General features: G+C 38.7%; 1 protein-coding gene and 1 long non-coding RNA gene across 2 annotated transcripts; one reads left to right on the plus strand and one right to left on the minus strand.

Moving 5' to 3' along the window:
• Positions 1–1337: 1337 nt before the first annotated feature.
• LOC127986907 (uncharacterized) lies at positions 1338–10578 on the minus strand. The gene is made up of 8 exons (XM_052589161.1): positions 10504–10578; positions 10253–10388; positions 4638–4718; positions 3419–3947; positions 2994–3321; positions 2088–2889; positions 1556–1762; positions 1338–1405 (listed from the first exon to the last, which is right to left on the minus strand). The coding sequence occupies exons 1-8, from the start codon at positions 10576–10578 to the stop codon at positions 1338–1340; spliced, it is 2226 nt and encodes a 741-aa protein (XP_052445121.1).
• A 6268-nt stretch (positions 10579–16846) lies between these two features.
• Positions 16847–18526, plus strand: LOC127987473 (uncharacterized). The gene is made up of 3 exons (XR_008161220.1): positions 16847–16875; positions 17004–17068; positions 17778–18526. It is a non-coding gene; the product is annotated as an uncharacterized LOC127987473 (long non-coding RNA).
• Positions 18527–20272: the final 1746 nt, after the last annotated feature.

Consider the following 20272-nt stretch of genomic DNA (forward strand, 5'->3'; position numbering starts at 1 on the left):
GGGGTGGAAACTCCAGCCTTCTTGGTCAATGACTTGTGTAAAGCACACAGCTTCATACAAATGGCCTCAACCAAGCGGCTGGTGCTGGGCCACTGTGCTGGACCCCCAGGATGTCCAATTAGACACCGTTTCACACTCTCCACACCCGGTGTGACTCCGGACCGCTTCGGTGCCTTAAAGCGCCCATGTGTCAGCTGAGGCTGATGTCGAGGCTGATAGTTGACCCGCTGTTTATCAACATCAGGGAGAGCGGTCCACAGCTGGATGGCCTCTGTAACCTGCAGGTCGGTGAGGTAAGGAGCCTCACGAAGACCCACCAGGAAACCAGCCAGATCCTGGACCTTGTCCCACCCAGCGATGCCATCAGGTCCAATGACTGCTCCCTAGTAAATGCAGATTAGTGTTAATATACACTTCCAGTCAAAAGCCTTTGAACAGAAATATTTTTGACATTTTTTAAAGAATTCTGCTCAACAAGCCTGCATTTATTTTATTCAAAATACAGCAAAAGCCATTATATTGTGAAATAATTTTACTATTTAAAATAAAAATGCTTTCTATTTGAATATAGTTTAAAGTGTAATTTATTCCTGTGATGCACAGCTGTATTTTCAGCATCATTCCTCCAGTCTTCAGTGTCACATGATCTTCAGAAATTTGTTGTTCTAGAAACCTTTTTTTATTGATATTATTATCAATATTTAAAACAGTTGTGTACATTTTGTTCAAGATTCTTTGATGAATAGAAGGATCCAAGATAAGAATTTATCTGTAATAAAAAGCTTTTTTAATATTATACACTATACCCTTCAAAAGTGTGGAGTCAGAACATTTAAATCATTATATATTTATTATTAAATTATAGAAATTAATACTTTTATTTAGCAAGGACGCATTAAATTGATGATAAAGACATTTATAATCTTACAATATACACTGAACTTTCTATTCATCAAAGAAACCTAAACAAAAATCTCTAGAAGCTATTTTTAACCTTATAATAATAATAATAATAATAAAGTAAAAAAAAAAAACAAAAAAAAAACTTGCTTGTAGTGTATGTGGAATAAAACGAGACTGAAACGAAATAAAGCCCTTAGAGTGTCGTACCTGAGCCTCGCCGGAGACACTGCTTCCAGTGTCAGATGTCTGTGACAGCACTGAAGAGGCAGGGGCGAGATGCTGTCCCTCTCCTCCAGATGATGTGGACGGCTCAGCCAGTGATGCTGGGGACTGAGGCAGAGGCAAAGATGAGGGGGTGTTTCTGAGGCAGCACTGGAACTGTGATGTCCTCCATGCTCTCTTCCTCAAACCCCTCATCTAGCAGGTCCTGATCATCAACCTCCTCCACCAACCGGTCTTCCTCCTCTGGGTTCTGGAGCACTGGAGTCAGTGTTTTGCCAGTCTGGCTGTAAAGGTACTCGATTCCCAGCAATTCACCTACAATAATAAAATAATAAAAAAAGTGTTCTTAATAATTGATCAAGTACATTGGAGGCTCTAATACTCTAATAACTTAATATAATATTGCAAAAGAAATAATTAAATGTCTTACCTGTATATGCTCCAGGAGGGCGATAGCGCTCATCCCAGGGCTTCCCAAAGACTGTTCGGCTAAGCCGGTCAACAGCCTCGCTCATGGCACTGCCATATGTCCGAATGGAGGACGCCCGTTTTATGGCGTCTTCCATTCGGTCATCATTCCAACGCATCAAGCCCTCAAGGAGATAGGCCTGAAAATGCGCATCGCTGGCACTGGTTCCTAAAAGTTAAATAATATCAAAAAATATATAAAAAAGGGTTTTATGTGTCACATATGTACAATATATGTACTACACATAAGGTGCTCTGAAGTAATTTGTATACTACATTTAATAGAGTTTTGTAACTATATTAAAAATGATTGTCACTTAGTCATGTGTTACTAGTGACTTGTTAGTAAAGACAGCTTTGTCAATGCTTATGACATTAAAAAGTATAATGTAGAGTGTGACATTTATTAATGCGGCATTACTTTAAAGTGATGGAAGCAGTTACAGTGCTTATATTTTCTACAGAAAAATGAATAATCCATATGCATGTAATACCTGGAATAAAACGGTTCAGGTGGAGGTGGAATGACTCCAAGGAGGTAGAGCCACGAGCACACCTGTAGCAGCACAGCTCCACGCCGCCTTTCTTCAGTGTCCCTGTCTTCATGTACAGCGGAAAGTCCTCTGGGTCTTGGATACACTGGACGTGCTTGCGCTGTTCCTTCCATATCTGCTGGATCCGTTCGTGGTCCAGCAGAGGAACTCCCAGGGTGTCCTTCCCATCCGCACTGTCAAACTGATCAATCAGTGACCCAATCAATCTGGTGGTCTCCTCCACCCCCCTGGTCCTCCTCCGGCAGTGCAGTGCCAACTCCCTCCGGGTAATGCGAGCACTGACCGCCTTTTCTGAGATGTGGCCAGTCTTCTTTGCCGCCAGGTCACCCTCTTTTGCGGAGCGAAGAGCAGCCACATCCTCTGGATCCCACTGAAAGATGCACGTGGACAGACGTGCCATGAAGATCCCATAGAGCGGATGAGCCTCTGTCGTGACACCTGCAGCAAATCGCCGCATGAAGTGCCAGATGTCGAGGCGCACTACAAGCTCATCCCACTCCAAAAACATGATCTTCACCCGCGATTGGCCGTACTGACTGCAGCAGTCCCTGTCAACGTACATCACTTTTGGGGCTGCCTCTCCTGCCTCTCGGTAGCGTTTCATCAGACCAGCTGCCATGGAGTCCAGTCCATGTCCCTCGGCAGCTGTCAGCACAGAGACAAGGACCTGGCCGTGTTCGTTTCCGACATTTGTGCACCAGGCAGCTGTTCCTGAAGCAGCACCGGCAAGTTTCTTTGTGACCTATTGGGAAAAATAAAAGAGTAAAAAAAATGTGCCATATCTGTGCCATATCCGTGCCATATCCATATCTGGCAAATTTCTGGATATAAACAGGGCTTTGATACCTTTTTTGTCGAATCCATCTTGAGAACACAGCCAAAGACAGATGTTAATTTGGCCTTGACCTCGTGCAGTCGCCCCAGAACATCCCTGGCATACACGGCTAACAGCCACTTAGGTTTAGGCAAAGCAGGTAAAAGTGGAGGATCAGCAAACACAGGAGGCTGCACAAGGGAGGACCTTGTGAATGGTTCACAGGCAGTCAGGTACTGCAAGACACGCTGTGTCCATGCCTCACTGTGCTGTTCCATCAGCTTCCTGTAAAGCTGAGTCACACTGTTGCCCAGTGTCCTCTCCCTCATCATCCTCAGCACCCGGTTGTCACATGAGTATCTAAGGAAACAACAGTATAATCATGCAAATGCTTTAGCTGGTAAAAAATAACCCACATAAAAGCACCTAATAATGAATGATTGTCATTATGAATTACCTGTATGTCAGCAAAGCTGGAAACTGACTGCGGTGGCCCATATCCAGCTGTCCTAGGATGTCCTCGGACCAGGCAGGATATTTCTTTTTGCAGCGTTTGCACTCCAGATACTCAGTGGCAAGGTCATACCACCCGTCGATGTCCAAGACCTTACGCACGGTACGGTAAATTCCTGCCGCAGTTAGTCTGTGCCTACCACAGTCTGGGCGAACACAGACGAGAGGAAATAACCACATCTTCAGCGTTATCCATAAGAAAAGGGGCCGACAGAAGAAGAGGTCAGGTGAGGCAGGGGGCTGAGTGTTTATTAAAGGGGGCTGAGGAGGATACCACCAAAGTTTCAGCTGGGACACTAGTTCTGGCTTGCCGGTTCGTGGGTTGGCCTTAAACAGTGTGTTCCGGATCCACTCATGCTGGAAAGGTGGAAGTTGATCTTTCCAGTGACTTGGAAGCTCAGCTGGTGGCCGGTGATGTGAAGGAGCTGGTGCCTTGGCAGTTTCCACTGATGGAGATGGAGCAGCACAGTCCTCTGAGTGAATAGTAAAAAAAAAAAACAATAAGGATGACTGTTGCATTTGATAGTAATATGCCATAAATGCAGCGCACAAACAACCTGCAAAGCACAATTTTTGGACAAGTATTCATAATTATTATGTTATTTTTAGGAACGAGAGTGAAGAAAGTGGTACTAGTGTTAAGGAAGCACATAACCCAGCATACACTTTATTAATTTAAGGAGAATGGAATCAGTGCAGCTGACTGAGAATGAGGATCAGATGGAATGGAGGAAGGAAAATGTGGTGTGATGAATTAAGTGTAAAGCAACGAAGCCCACGGACATGAAGCATACACACAGATAGAGTAAGGAAAAACTGTTCCTCTAATCATTAGAACAATGAATCTCCACCATCCTGTCTGCTCAGGGGGAGATGAAGAGTGAGTGAGAAGAGCAAGCGGTGTGAAAAAGTTATCTAGTGATTATCTAACAACGGGTAAGTTCGGAAACGCAAATAAATACACTGACACCTTTGGACATCCTTACGGTTTTGAAGAAGTGCACTCAAGAAAGCATCCCGCTTGAGGCATGACATGACATAATTCTGTATTGTAAACAAAAAATATTTTAAAATGTTGATTATTTTCCCCCAAGAAATAACGCTTCTCATTGTGTTTTTACAAAACATTCTTGTAATATTTGCATTTGTGTCATATGCCACACCTGTATTTAGCTGTGCTTCACATTGTGATGCAGCAAATACCAGCTCCTCATCGTCATCTTCAGCAGTGGGAACGGACTTGCCTGGAGCACAAATGTTAAAACTATCATTGTGAACAATACACAGAGCACACGTCCTCCTATAACGCTGCCATCTTGGGACGCTAATGTGAAGTATAGTAGTATAGAGTCTGGGATCATGACGTCAGCAACGCAGTGCATTCTGGGACTTTAGGACACGGACGCTGCTGTATGTATTGCATTGTATTAATAATAGACTGTTTTGTTTGCTCTCTACAGCTTAAAAATAAGTTACAGTGGTAAAACCTTGCTGTGTAATTAACTGCCATACTCGTACTCATGACCGGCATGGAAAAATAATTTGAATGGAGTGCAATTTTTCAGCTTTCCCGCTGGAAAACCGCACCTTGATCTCAGGTCTCCGAGTTAACAAAGCGGCGTCACATGGCTTGGTTAGCAGCGGTAAGAAGGAAAAGAAGGATTGTCCCTTTGGTCTGATGTATACACACGTATGTATGTGCATTTGTATAAATATACAGAAATGTACGTTATATAAACTTGTGATTAATGTGATTAATCGATTTGACAGACTTACATTAAATGTTAACTATGCATGAACCACTACATCTCCTGCATTATCAGTGTTATGCATAATGCATACCACCTGTTACAGTAATAAACAGCAAAATTGATCAATTCTGTATCTGTTTATTTGTGCATCATAACACACTGAGGTTAATTTGTACAGTTTACAATAACGCATATTAAAAAGTAAAGGGGCAGTGTAACTCGCTCGTTGACGTGGAAAATGTGTAGGTTCTGCACCCATCCATTTGTAAATTGCAGGTGAGACTCGAGAGATTTATCATTTTTAAACTGATCAGAGGTGTACGCTCTGACACTACAAACAAGGTAAGAAAACACATTGGGGAAGGTTACGAGCGGCAGCTCTTTAAGATCATCTGACCACTCTTTGTGTTCGTGCAGATTGAGTTCGTTGATTGTCTTGATTTTTTTCTAAATACTGCATCTTTGCTTCCATGTTGAGTTTTTCTTTATATGTAATCTTACACTTGATCTGTATGTCATGTCACTTTCACTTTTACTGATAAGCGTGTCCTCAAACATGGCCGCGACTACCCAGAATGCAATGCGCAGTGACGTAGTTTCCCAAGCTCTATAGTAGTATTTGAGTTTCATCCAGTACAGTGTAATTGTGTAATTATGTATAATTATTATACATGTAAGCTGTGAATTATGTTTCATGTTCTGCTGCATTCAATGACAACATTGTGTTGATGTTTGGGGAAGCCAGTAGTTTTAATGTCATTATGTTGTTATGAGTGTGATTGTGATAAGAAAGAAGCATTGTTTGTTAGAGCATATCTTTTATTTGTTTGTTACAGACCACACACTCATATGCTGACACTCCTCAGGACATAAAGCAAAGACGATATCACTTCATATTCATGCTCATCTTCGATCTGTGCACAGAGAGCACTGTTTAATACAGCTAATCAAGATCTGGCTCCCCCTCTTCATATGCTTGTATAAATAAATCTGTTAAACTGGATTCCTTCTCTGATTTGGTGTTCTTACCGACACACCCGGCCCAGCTTCAACTCATTAGCCACAGCTAGCACCTTACAGTCCTTAGCCCCTCAGCTACAATTATCATGATGTCTTTTAGGCTCAATACCAGTCTTAAGATCATTTAAGAGCCCCAAATCAGTGTTTACAGTCTCAGTGGAGTCACAAGTTTATAGCAAGTAAAACAGGAAGACAAGACCTTTCTTAATTCTCACGCATGGCACAGATTCTCAGTTCTACACATGATGACCACACTGCAATAGTAAACTACTTCGATGACTGTGTGTAAAATACTGTCCCCTCAGTATCCCTCTGTCTGACATCATGAACCCACTGAAGCACACCTAGTTCACTGCTCAAATCCTCCAGTCTCTGACACTCAGACTCAGCCTGGTGTAAAACATAAAAGATGAACCAGGTTCTTAACTTTGCGATCTTAAAAACTGAGAAAAGTCATGAAAAGCTTTGTATTCCTAACTGAAGGCATAGCATCATACAGTACCTTGATGTATCTGCTGGATAATGCAAGATGAACGTCTTCCTGCTTCCACTGGTTTCACCCAATAGCACGGATCATTAGCAAGTCATTCATGCTTTTAACAACACAATTATGTGATGGAAGATAGTCCTATTAAAGCTCATGGTATTTCAGTTCATCCACACATTGACCATTGAGTTTTAATTCAAGAGAGATGTAATGCAGTTTTATTAATGTAATCTCCTTAATCTATGTCATTTCTGCAATATCCGACAGAGTTTTTGACAAAGAATAAAAATAATGAAAAGAAGAAAGAATAAAAGAAAGGTTTTCATAAATAACCATCAATTAGCAGATTTGGTCATGTACAGTACGTGGTTGTGAGCTGTTAACCATTTCAGCCTACTCCCCTGCTCCTTCCTGATTCTTGCCCCTCCAGATTATCTATTAGATCAGTGTGACACTTATGTTTAATCATATAGTGTATTATACCAGTAATACACGTTTACTATGATTAGGAATATGAAGTACCTCACATCATGACAGAAAGGAAAGGTCTGATCTGCAGTAAAGGTCTGAGCTCCAGCATGGAGACTGCCAGCTTCTCTAGCTAGAGCTAATACTAGCATGAAATATCTGTCCCCGTGTGGCTGCTTGGAGCTCCTTCTGCAGGGACATATTTCCCCTCCGTACATGTGAAGAGCCTTGAGTAGTAGTCCGTGTCTGCAGACAACCACCTCCAGACCCTCTTCATCACGTTTGCTTGCTCTTCTGACTGGCTCCACAGATCCCTCTGCCAGCAGTCATTAAAAAAAAAATCAGACATTATATATTTTACTGACACTTTTCATTTTACTCCTGATCTCATCAACACAATGGTGTACATCAGTGTCCTTGGCAATGAAGGTACCATCAGAATAGGCTTCTTCTGACCTTAATAGAGTAAGAGAAAGATTATGAGTGTCACACATTGTTTTCTGTAAAGTAAAGTAAAATACAAGTGTAACACAACTAACCCTTGTGACTGATGAAATCGGTGTAGTTTTCTGTTGAGAAGGGTGTTGGGTGAACATGTTGATGCCGGGCAGGTGAAGTGATCTACACATGTCATTTTCTCACACTGGTGCTGGCAGAATGTGTGTCCCGTAAAGCTTCTTTTGGAGAACATCTCCATGTATTTTCCCAGCCTGTATGTTTGATTAGTCAAGAAAACAATGAAATAGCTACATTAATATTATTCCATCTATACTTAAGGACAACTTTGATCCACACTGATCGTACTCTTCCAAAGTGACAAGTCCTCCTCTCCAACATCTGCACAAAACCTCGTCCTGATAAACTGGGTGCAATAGTTTTCATTTCTTCAAATGTGCTGAAGACATCTACTGAAAACAGTGTGTCAGCATTCACAGATGCTGGACAATACACACTTCTTATCAGGTGACCACTGTGCCAGACATACTTTACACAACAAATGTGCCAAATACTACATCATACCGGCCTAAAACCAAAATATAAAACAATATTTGGTCATACTTTAGCACACAAAAGAAGAAGAATGAATTAAAACATAAAACCATAGGTTCTTAGCATTAATGCAAACCAAACTGATTGCTCTGCAGCTGATTCAGTGGTGTTTACAGGGTCACACGTACAGAAATGGACAGGTCTCACTATAAACACACTGAAAAGAAAAGGTCCATCATTAGTGAGAAAGCATCAAAAATGTCCACTTATGATTGTATTTTAAATATAAATTCCCCACTTCACCAGAAAGGTTCAGAACACTAGCTTGACTGAGCAGTGTATATTTCCCATCTTTCTTTACACCGCACACTGCTAGATCAATGGGCATGTAAATCCCCTCAATGCAGGACTCTCTGTAATGAAGGGGGAGTTTTTAGTGTATGTGTATGTCACAATCTATACACAGACACTCTTCTGACATGCAGTCTTTACAGCCAATGATGGCAGGAGATGTTCTGGAGCCAAACTGCAGGACAGACAGCAGTTAATGTGATGGGACCTTGCTTTCTGCCACTCCTCTTGGGCTACAGATTGACCCAAGCACTATGATTCGGATGTTGATGGACTCTTGTTTGTGCCTTGGACATTTGCTGAGGTCAGAATGTCCTGCAATTGATGCATCTCACTCTCTGTAAAACAGAAACAACAACAACAACAACAAAAATAATCATTCCTTTCAGGCTTATTGCTAAGTTGCTTCATTAAAGTAAGATGACATCTTACCAAATAAATGTTCAGAGTCGTTTGATTGGGGAACTGTGGGAACCTCCGTAGCTGAATCAGAAGTAGTAGCATCCTCACTGATAACTACAGATACTACTAAAAATTTAGTTAGAAATTAAAGAGATAACACTTTCTTTGTCTTATTAACAGAATACAGCAGGGGATCTCAACTCTTTGCCTTGAGATCAACTACTGCAGAGCTTAGCTCCAACCTTGATCAAATTGACCTGCATTTACCTCTCTAGTAATCCTGAAAACCTCTATTCTCTTATTCAGGTGTGAATAATCAGTAATACAGTGTTTGTATAGTGACTTAATGCTTCAATACACATGACTATTTAACATTTCTAACAGTTCCATTGATCTCTTAAAGGTTTTTCCCCTCATAATCTGAAGATAATCTGGAAATGTTAGCAGCATTTAATTTACTAAAACAAAAGTTAGAGAAAATTTACAGTACTGGAGTATTCGTTCTGCATGTTTAATGGATCAATAAAGTGAAACGGAGGTTATTCTTCAATCCACTTAACAGAAGAACTGGAGAACAACAGGGAACAAAACCCCTTCTTCAAATTCTGTATGAACATATCCCACATGAAAAAATACTATAATAATTTATAGTAAATACTACTATACTATATTCATTTATAGTAAATAATAATTTCTGAACCATACTAAAGTTTTTTTGAACCATAATATATTAAAGTACTTGAATTAATTTGGTGTGGTAATTCTATAGTTGCTGTGGTAATATAACAACTATAGTAATAAAAACTAAATACTGTACTAGGTTTATATTACACTAGAATACACTACAGTTTACTGAAGTAAAATGTATTACAGTTGATCAGTTCACTGTAGATAATACTACAGTAAGCTGTAGCAAAAGTGTTGTGAATACTATAATATATACAGTGTAATAAACTTTACTATAGTAGTAGTATCTGTTCATGTGGGGACACTGATTGCTTCACTTCAGTTTCTGAGCATTACAGTAGTTGTGCTGAAGTTAACATCTTAGGATGTGTTTCCAGTCTTAGTTTGATAACAAACACACATTATAAAATAGATAAAGCCAATAACATAAGTAAAAGATATACCATAGGGTGTTTCTGATGGCACAGTTTAACATGCAGTATTTAAATGACAAACTTATTAAAAAGAACATCCTTTTGAGTTAAAAAAGCTTAAATCTATATACAATAGGCGCAGTTACACTCTGTTAAGAAAGATTGGGTGGTAGGGGTAATCACAAATAATTTCAGAAGACATGCTCCACCTGTAGCTGAAGCTCGTTTTCGTGTCTCTCCACTTCTGCTTCTTTTAAGCAGTGGGCGTCCTTCAGCATCTTTCTCCACCCATCGGACATTACATTTATTACAGCCGGGTGTTGCTTTGCCCTTGGCTTCCTTTGCCTTGCATGACAGAAAGAGAGCATTGTACGATAACACTGAAATTATGTGCTCTAATTCCCATTATTTAATAGTACCACCAAAACTGCAAGATCACTGTTTCAACAGATATACTCACCTTTTTTTGAGCAAGAAGCATGTCTGCCAGGAAAATAGCATCCTCTGCTTTCCCTCTGTTATTCTGAGCAGACATTTCAACAATCCTATATTGCAAAGGAAGATAAAAACATGGATAGACAAAAGGAGGATTGTGGACAAGGTGTAGGGAGGCTATAGGGAAAGTCAGGAGAAACAAAAAGGCAGGCTGAAAGAGAGTAAGGTGAAAGAGAAATATAGAACCATACACTGTAAAAAAAAAAAAGTTGATTCAACTTAAAATAATTTGTAACCTGGCTGCCTTAAAATGTTAAGTTCAATAAGCTAAAAAACATTTGTTGTTTACACATATATTTGAGTTCCTTAAACCTAGAATTAATAGTTGGGGTAAAATAGGTGAAGCTGAATCAACTGTATATTTTGTATAACCAACAAGTTTTTAGTAAGCCCAACTATACGAGAAAGTTGCGGCAACTTAAATTCAAGTTGAAACAACATAAAATTAGTAAGACCAACAAACGTTAAGTTGTTTGAACTAAGCATTTTGTTGAATAAACTTGTAAGTATAAGTTGTGCAAACTAAATACAAATTGGCCAAACTTAGCGTCTTGTTGGATTAACTTACATTTTTAAGGCAGCCAGGTTACTTTTTCAAGAATAGTTCATCTCACTAGTAATGTTAAGTTCATTCAACTGGCTGAACTATGAAACTTGCCCACACAACTCAAGTTTCTATTTTATACTGTACCACATAAAAACAGAATGGACATTTAAGAAAATGCAATGTATTGTATTTTATTTTATTTCAAAGTTGACAGCATGCTATTTAGTAGTAGTTTGTTTGGTATAAAAACGCCTTTAAAAACAAACATCGACATTTCATATTTACTGTAGCTACACATGTAATAATTTCTTTTATGTAAAGTGCCAAACAATTATCTAAAAAAAAAAAGTATGAAAAAATAGTTTCCATATCATAACATGTCTGTCAAACAATTATCCCAAAAAAAAAAAAAAAAAACTAACAAGTTTTATTTCATGCTTCTGTCTGACAATTTTCTAGGAAAAAAAGAAAAATGTATAAAACCTTGTACATTCAACAAGTTCTGGAGGCTTAACTTAACAGCATTTTAGAACACGTTAAACTTTAACCATGCAAAATGGTGGTGTGATGCAACTTGTTGTGCAAACAGTAAACATTGGTATAATTAACAAAATCACTGATACCAACTGAAACTGTATGGCTCACAATAACTAGGCCAACTTGCCACTACACGTTGTCTTGAAGCAAACGGTTGCGGAGTCCATTGACTTTCGCAGAACAGTTGCCACTGCCAATGCCCATGAACACTTTTTGTATCAACTCGAATGTGTACTTCAGTGTCTTGGGATAGTCTATGTCAAGACAGTAAAGAAGACCCATAAGTGTAGCAAAGGCATTAGCAACATCTCCAAGGTCACATTTGACAATCTTCTCCTCCAGAACCACCGCAACATCCACCATCTCCCTTTCTAGCAATGCTCTGCTGCTCCCGCCTTCTTCAGTGATGATGAGAATGCCAACATCAACTTCTTTTGTGGCATCTTCTTCTGAACTGTCAGCCTAAGAACATAATGAACAAAGATATTAGTAATTAAGGATGTAGTTACATTACCAAATTCAATGTGCTACCCTGTGTGAAAATGACAAATGCAACCTTGATTACCTGAAGAAAAATTTCTCACTTGACACAACATAATTTGAGTAGTACTAGACTATCACTTTTCTCAAAACCAGAATAATATATGCAATAGCGTATTAAATATATATTAAACTATTTACTAGAAGAATCAGTTTATGACATTAAAAGACTAATTACTTTTGCACAAAATACTAATTAATTTACATTATTAAATCATTCATCAGATCATGTCAGCAAGATTTTAGTAATTTATATTACAATAACATTATGAAGACTAATTATTGAATACCCGGTTCTTGGAAATTTGTAACCAGTTCTAAAATGGAACCGATTTTTGACACCCAACCCTACTCTCAATGACAGTAGCACTGGGCTGAGCTTTGCCACTGTAGTGTGAAACCACTGTAAGGGTATTGTTCTGTCACTACTGTTGTCAGACATGTTTCTGTAGTTGGTTAATATTAACCTGTATCTGTTGACTTTCGTTTGTCGACCACAGTCTCTGCTAAAATATTTTCTGTTCTACTTAAGTCAATTGGAACACAGTTCATGCACATTCACTTCTAATGAGCTAGTTATCTGAATCAGGTGTGTTAAAGAGAAAAATGCTAAATACGCAGAACATTGGGGGTGCGAGGACAGCAATTGGAAAACACTGAGTTACAGAAAACGTTCACCCAAACATGAAAATGTAATTTAATTACCCTCAAGTTGTTTTACAGCTGTATTCATTACTTCTTGTTAAACACAAAAGAAGAGATTTTAAAAAATATTGGCAACCAGACAGTTTCTGTTCCCTATAATATTTGGAATTCAACAGTGACCACCAACTGTTTCATTACCAACACTTTTCAAAATATCGTCCATGTTCTTCAAAAGAAAGTACTTTTTTCAGGTTTAGAACAACTTAAAGAGTGAATAAAATTAAATTGTGTGAGCTCTCTCTTTAACTGGCAAAAGTTCCCGATGTCATAATGAAATCAGCTCTCATACCTCACAGACACGGATGAAACTGCTGGGATCCTCCTTTAAGTAATATGGCAGTCCAAGCAAAGCAGCTGCTCGTCTCTTCTGGTTTGAAGTCTCAAGACACACACACAAAAAAAAATTAGACAAACTGTAATGACTGCAGAATCAAGCATGCTCATAATTATGATAACACTGCTTTTGAAAAATATTGAGCAGAGTGTAAGTGCGCTATTGATTAACCTTTAACAATTGAATGGTTCGGTCTCACGCACATATGCAAAAAGGTATAGCACGTGTGCTACTGTGGTAAATTTACTGATCGCATACAACTTCTGCTACCATTTTTCAAAAACTCATCAGATCTGGACTAATCACAACAACTTATTTTGGATCCAAAACAGCAAATTTCACAAAGCTGACGAGTTTGGACTCCTTATAACAGCTTTTGATCACATTGATAACATCGCTTCAAGAATGTGACAAAATGCAGAAAACTACTTTTAAATAGGTAATTACAGAATATTTACATACATATTTACAGCTGGTCTATTAACTAACGGGATTAGTATTACCGGAGGTAATTCTTCCAGACGTTTTTACAGAAGGTAAAAGTCACTGTATTCTTTAATGACATCATCCGTAATTAATACTTAGATGGCACATTCAGATGGGACTAAAATCACAGAGAAGCTCTGGTAAAAATTACTTTACCCACCTCTCCATGTAAAACAAATGCCGTCCGAATAGGGCTTTAGGCTGCTGCTAATACTACTACTATCATCTTGTACCCTACATCTTGTATTTTCAAAACATATTAGATTGTGATGAGCATGGGGGGGGGGGGGGGTCATATCAGCCGCCCTGGTTTCTAAATATCGGCGTCAACCAGGAAAAAGCACTCAGTCAACCTCTAACAATGATTACCCATTTCTACAAAAGACAGAGAGTGTTGTTTTATTTTGGTTAAGGTCCTGTGATCAAACATAAAATCAAATCATCCTTACTTGTGAATCAAGGGGTTCAAGGAGACTGCGCAGGTCAGAACTGCTACTAGTTCGCAATCTGTACATCTGTAAAAGTCTTGGGACATATTTGTCAAGTCCATCAAAGAAAGACTGCTGAAGATCAGTAGAAACCAGGCGCATAAACTCAGCACCAATCTGTAAGACAACAAAAGGAGGAAAAAAACAAGACAACTGAGGGGAGAAAAAAAAAAAGGTCCATAAATGTGCCAGTATACGTATGGCTTCGGCTATAGACAATTAAAATGTCAATTTTTTCACCTGGGCTAAACTAAAGAAAAAAATTAAAATTAAAAGAATATGCACAACAGATATGTCTGTGATAAGACTACAATGATTATCACTTCACACTCTTCACAGAGCACTAATACAGATACACACAGACGCGTTTAAAAGCCTCCTCTATCAGCGGATCCTTAATTTTAGACAGAGCCGCCGATGGAGGTGAAAGCGCTGCTGTGTGCAAGCCCTCAGTGAACAGTGTGAAGTTATGATAAATTGAACCAATCACAGACATATTTGTTGTGCATGTGAACACAACGGCCAATCAGCAGTTTAAGAATCCCCTCAACAGCGCTCAGAATGCTCATGGGAAATGCTGGTATCGTCACATATTGAAGTCAGTACTTTTCACAACCCTATTTTGGATGTATTATTTGACAAATAAAAATTACCTGTTTTTTTTAAAAACAGTGCAGGCCATCTGTCTTTGATTTCAGACACAAGAGGTTCACCATGAACAATCTCCTTCCTTCGCAAAGCAAAGGTGCTCGCCATCAGAGAATCTATCATTTTCCTGTCTCTCTTCTTTTTCTTCATTTCTTCCATGAAAGTTAATCTCTCGAGTTCAAGGCAGTCAGAAGACTTCCCATCCGGAAAATCTGGCAAAAAGTTCAGCTCTGATCGTTTTGCTTTCTTCATCTTATTCCCCAATGATGTGCCTGTAGATCTCTTATGATTGATTGCAAGCTCTGGGCATCCTGCAATACGATACTTCTGACGGAGGTTGCCCATTTTAAAAGCAAGGCTGAACTTCCAGCAGTACCACCCATGGGTAGATCCTGGCTCTCTCAAACAGGGATGCTTTTTGATGAGGACTTGAGCAAAATCCTCAATTTGCTTGGTTTTTGGATATGCATTGTACTCATACATAGCACTTGCGACCTTGTCGAGTATGTCCCTCTTCATAGCAGAATTAACAGTCAGTAGAGAACCATCTCTTTGATACATCTCATTGCCTTTTTTGAGCTTTAGTTCTACATCGTAAGAGAAAGTAGGTATGATAAATGGGTCAGGCCAGTGTTTGTAGCGAGAGGTTGACGGATGACATGCAGCGGATGCTGAGGTCTCAGCAGCTGTTTCAGAACAACTACCATCCAACAAGGCTTCAGAAGTGGGCATACTGGGTGGTTCCTTTACTATTACCTTCAGCCTTGGTCTCTCTGTTGGTAGGTCAGACATTTCAGTCAAGTTGCAGAGTTCATTGCTGAACTCTGGATCTTGAAATTGGACAACAATATCACCCTCCAGATCAAGCCTGTTCTGTAGTATAGTCTTCAGTTCATCCACTGTATCAGGAATTCTTTCAATCTGGACTCTCCGGATGTCATCATCCGCAAGAATGACATGAAACAGCATGCTGGAAGCTTAACAGAAAAGTAGTACAAATGGGTTAAATTGTGTTTTAAAGGAAAACGCCACTGTTTTTCCACATTCCACTATGTTCTTCCCTCAACTTAGATAAGTTGATACATACCTCTCCCGTCTCAGTGTGTGCACTCAATCGCTGTAGCGTGCAGTACCACTATGTTACACTCTAAAAAACGCTGGGTTGTTTTTTCAACCCAACTGCTGGGTTGAGGCCATTGGATAGGACTTTGGGATGTTTTAACCCAAATCTGGGTTGAAAATAAGCCTCTTTTTTAACCCAGCGGGGTGGGTTGAGGACGCGGACGTGAAAGAGAGCACGTACGTCACGTCCAAATCGTACGTCTCTCCAGTGCGAGCAGCCGCCATTTTCTCAGCCTGATAGAAGCGAGAAGCGAGTGAAAGACTATGGTAAGTAACGTTAAATATTCAAAATGTAAAGTTATCTTTTATTGTTTACCCGTTTGTATGAAAGGCGGAAGGTTTTATGAAAGGCGGAAACAAAGGAGCTTAACGTTATATATATACATTTAAAAAAAAAAAACGGACGCGGTTTTCGCCTCGGACACGGAGGTCTTAACTGCCTCATGTAACGTTACTGAACGTTACGGAAGATGTACTTTTAATATAACGTCTGTGAATGTATTTTGTCATATTTACATAAGATTTTACATTATCTGTACTTTTTGAGGCGTTAACAGACGGTTATGGTCACGGTTACGCTCATGTGAATTTGTCTTTTTTTACATGTATGTGTGTATATATATGTATATATATGTGTGTATATATATATATATGTATATGTTAATATTTTATTGAAACCATTGATGCCCCTTCTTTGCAGAACTCAAACTAACTGGAGTTAAGGACACAGAAGTCTGCTTGTGTGAGGAGGAGGTGGTTTTCTCAGCTTCTTCTGAAGAGAGGGAAAGATCGTTTAAGGCAAGTAAACTTCATAATTTCATGTTATCAGTTGTTGTTGTGTTTTACTAAGAGTAAAATAATGTTTGTTTTTTGTTTTTGTAGATGTTAAAAGCAAGAGAAGTGGAGAGCATCATTCCTTTGAGATTTTATGTAAGTTATTTTTAGAAAATAAATTTTTCTGTTGTCTCCTGCCAGTTTACTTCACATTTTGATGCAACAACAGTGTGATTATGTGCTCATTTCATTAAGACCATTGATGTCTGTGTTTTTTATTGCAGAACTCAAACCAACTTTGGAGTTGTCTGATTTGGAGAGTCATCATTCTTGGTCTTCGCTCTTAGAGGTAAAGTTCACACAAAAAATCATTTACTTGCCCTCAAGTCTTTCCAAACCTATAAGACTTTTGTCTGTCTTTACAACGTAAATTAATATATTTTTAGTTTTCTCATAATATTTGTTAATCCATTTATAGTTTAGATAATCAGTATTTTCAAGCCTCATAAATACAGAGTTATTGTAGAAGTAATTCATTCTGATATTTATATATGAATACATCTTAAATTATATGATAGCAAACATGTATGTTCAAAATAAAATACTGGTCTCCCAGACCAGCAATGGAGGACACAAAAAGAGAATATTAAATATATTCATACGTTTTCCAAAAAATGAGCAGAGTTTGAATGAGTCTGGAAAAACATGGGGAGAGTAAATTATGAACATTTTAATTATTTGGTGAACTAACGGTTTGAAGAGCAGCCCTCCATGTACATGAATATTGTGAGGTATGTGAATGTCATGTCTGTTTTAATGTTTCAGTAAAGAAGCTTTCTGAAAGCGATATTTATTCAAACAATATCACCTGTCCTCACACTAGTGCTGCCATTATAGCATTCTGGAGCCCTGTGGTGGACTGAGACATTAAACAACCGCACAAAGTGTTGAAACTTTAAAACCGATTATTTACCTATCCTTACGGATGTGAATACACCTCTACCTGAAAATGGATAGTTTAATTAAATGTTTAATTTTTTCAAATGTGTTTCTCTTAGGCCACTGATGAAGAACAGGCGGTGACTGGGATGAATGCTGGTCAGAGAGGAGAATCTTCTTTGCCCTTAACTAATGCAGCGGTGGTTTTAAAGGAGGACGCTGCCCTGGATGATGTAGAAGATGTCACATGCTGTGCTGATGGGGTTTCTTCATGATTACATCAGTTATGCTAAAGAGATCATGAAAATTGACCGTGATGCATGATCTGTATTCATGGACTATGAAACAAACTGTAAGTGTATAATTTGTTTAAAAAAAAAAAAAAGTTAAATGCTTTTTCTGTGTTGTTTAGTAGAAAAGTTTACACTGTCATTCATACACCTGCTCACATTCTTTCACACACACACACACACATGCGTCTGTTAAATGTTATAATATCAAAGTTAATGTTGTGATTTATTTGTGTACTGTCATGCCAGAATAGTTGGAAAAAAACCTAACTAATTGTAGATTTATTGTATGTGTTTTCGTATATTTTTATACAATATATACAACTGAACAAAGTCCAATTTGATTTTAAGTTATATTCATCAAATGTTCAATGCTTTATGAACTCTGTAGCTGTTAATGCCATCCTTTTCTGCATTTCTTCTAACATGTTACTTTTTGACTTTTCTCTTGTTTTTAATAAATATTTTCCTTTTGGTAATTATTATTTGTGTGTAAAAGTGATATTTAAAATGAACAACATTTGTAGGTTTAATGCCTAGCTCAATTTGGGTTAATTTGAACGTAGAAATGCATTGTTTCCCCACATGGCTGCACTCTGCGAGTTTATTTTCTGCCAGCAGGAGGCGCTAAGAGCGGGAGAGGTAGGTTTCTCCGGTAACGGCTGCAGAGCGGTGCTGAGCTCTCAAACGCTGCCTTATCAAGCACATGCGAAATGATATCGAACATTTTCTAAATACAGTAGTTTTCCTTCTGAAATACAGTGATAAAAAACACCCGCTCTAGTTTTTGAAACCCTGCAATATAGTCATTTTAAACCATAAAAAAAGCAACCCAGCAGGCTGGGTTAAATATGATAACCCAACTGGTTGGGTTAAAATAACCCAGCGCTGGGTTCGTCCCTTTTTGACCCAGCGCTGGGTTGTCAAAATAACCCAAATTGGGTTGTTTTCAACCCAGCAGTTTTTAGAGTGTAGCGTTTAGCTTATTTTTAAAATGCAAGTATCATTTTAACAGCTCAAATTTGAATGAAGAAATTAGCAAAACAAATACAAAGAGAGCCTGAAATGCATTTAAACCGAATCATGCAAGACGTTTACTATAAAAAGACTTACCTCAGTGAAGTAAAAACACTCTGGGTGACACCATCAGTTTTCCTTGCACTATGTAAGAAGCCAGTGGGTGGAAGGAATTCAAATCTTCTGGGTCTGCAACTTGAAGGTCTGTAGAAAGATTCCTTGTCAATTCATAGCATCCAAAGTGCTCCAAGTACCACGATGAAAAGCATTCAATGACGAACAATGCCTTGTTGTCCACAATAAGTACTTTGACAATTTTGCCAAAATCAGGCAGTCCACTTGTGCTCCCAACAGAAACAAACATGCCCTCAGAGTACTTAGTTCCATGTAGAATCACACTAGTTGCAAGGGACACAGTCTTCACATCCTTGTATTTAAGCCTGATAGCCTTTTTGACGGAGTTATCCAAAATGTCCAAAGAAACCAGAGACACTCGGTCAACCTCCAGTGGTGGCTTAAAAAGGCAGGGCATGTCAAGGAAGTAAGCTAACATATGCTGGTGTCTTGTAGCTCATGTTAGCAAAATGTTTTTAAAATTGTTCACGTCACGCACAACTTTTTTAAAAAAGCTGTGTTTTGCTTCAAAGCGAATTGTCCAACAGTCCAGCAAAGGTCCAAAACAACGGATCAAGTAGGGATAATGTTCTACGAAATGATGTTTTGGCTTGAGTTTACAGTCAGGAAATGCATCCTGGAGCAATTGCCTATGTACCGAGATGTTTTCTTCCAAATAGCATAGAGTCTGGTCAGTAAAAGAGGGTGTTGCCAAAAGTTCTACTATGTCTTTTCATTTAAGAATAACACCCCATGTCGCATCATTTTCTGGGATAAGTTCCCCAATCATCAATGGAATTAGTCGTAACAAAGTCCAGTTCTCGTGACCATTTCCACCGATTGTACCATTGATGCTGAAACTCCTGGGTATTTTATTTGGGCGGTTGGTCTTATCAGAGAATAAGTACGGGAAATTCTGTATAGCAGAATTCAATTCATCCAATGTGAAGTACTTATCTGAGATCAACTTTTTAAGACACAAACTAAGTTCAAACGGTACAATTCCCTCCAAGAGGTCATGCAGAAAGTCAGGTGGGAAACTGGTTACTGTATGAAAGTAGTTCAGCTTGTTCAAAACACAATCTCTTTTGACACCATTTACATTCTGTACATGTTGATTTTGTTGAACCTCCAAAACATTTGCCTCATGAGTTAATTTTGTCCTAAGTGGAAATAACCCACCTCTCACTTCA

Source organism: Carassius gibelio, chromosome B22 (genome assembly GCF_023724105.1).
Source record: "Carassius gibelio isolate Cgi1373 ecotype wild population from Czech Republic chromosome B22, carGib1.2-hapl.c, whole genome shotgun sequence".
Taxonomy (NCBI): domain Eukaryota; kingdom Metazoa; phylum Chordata; class Actinopteri; order Cypriniformes; family Cyprinidae; genus Carassius; species Carassius gibelio.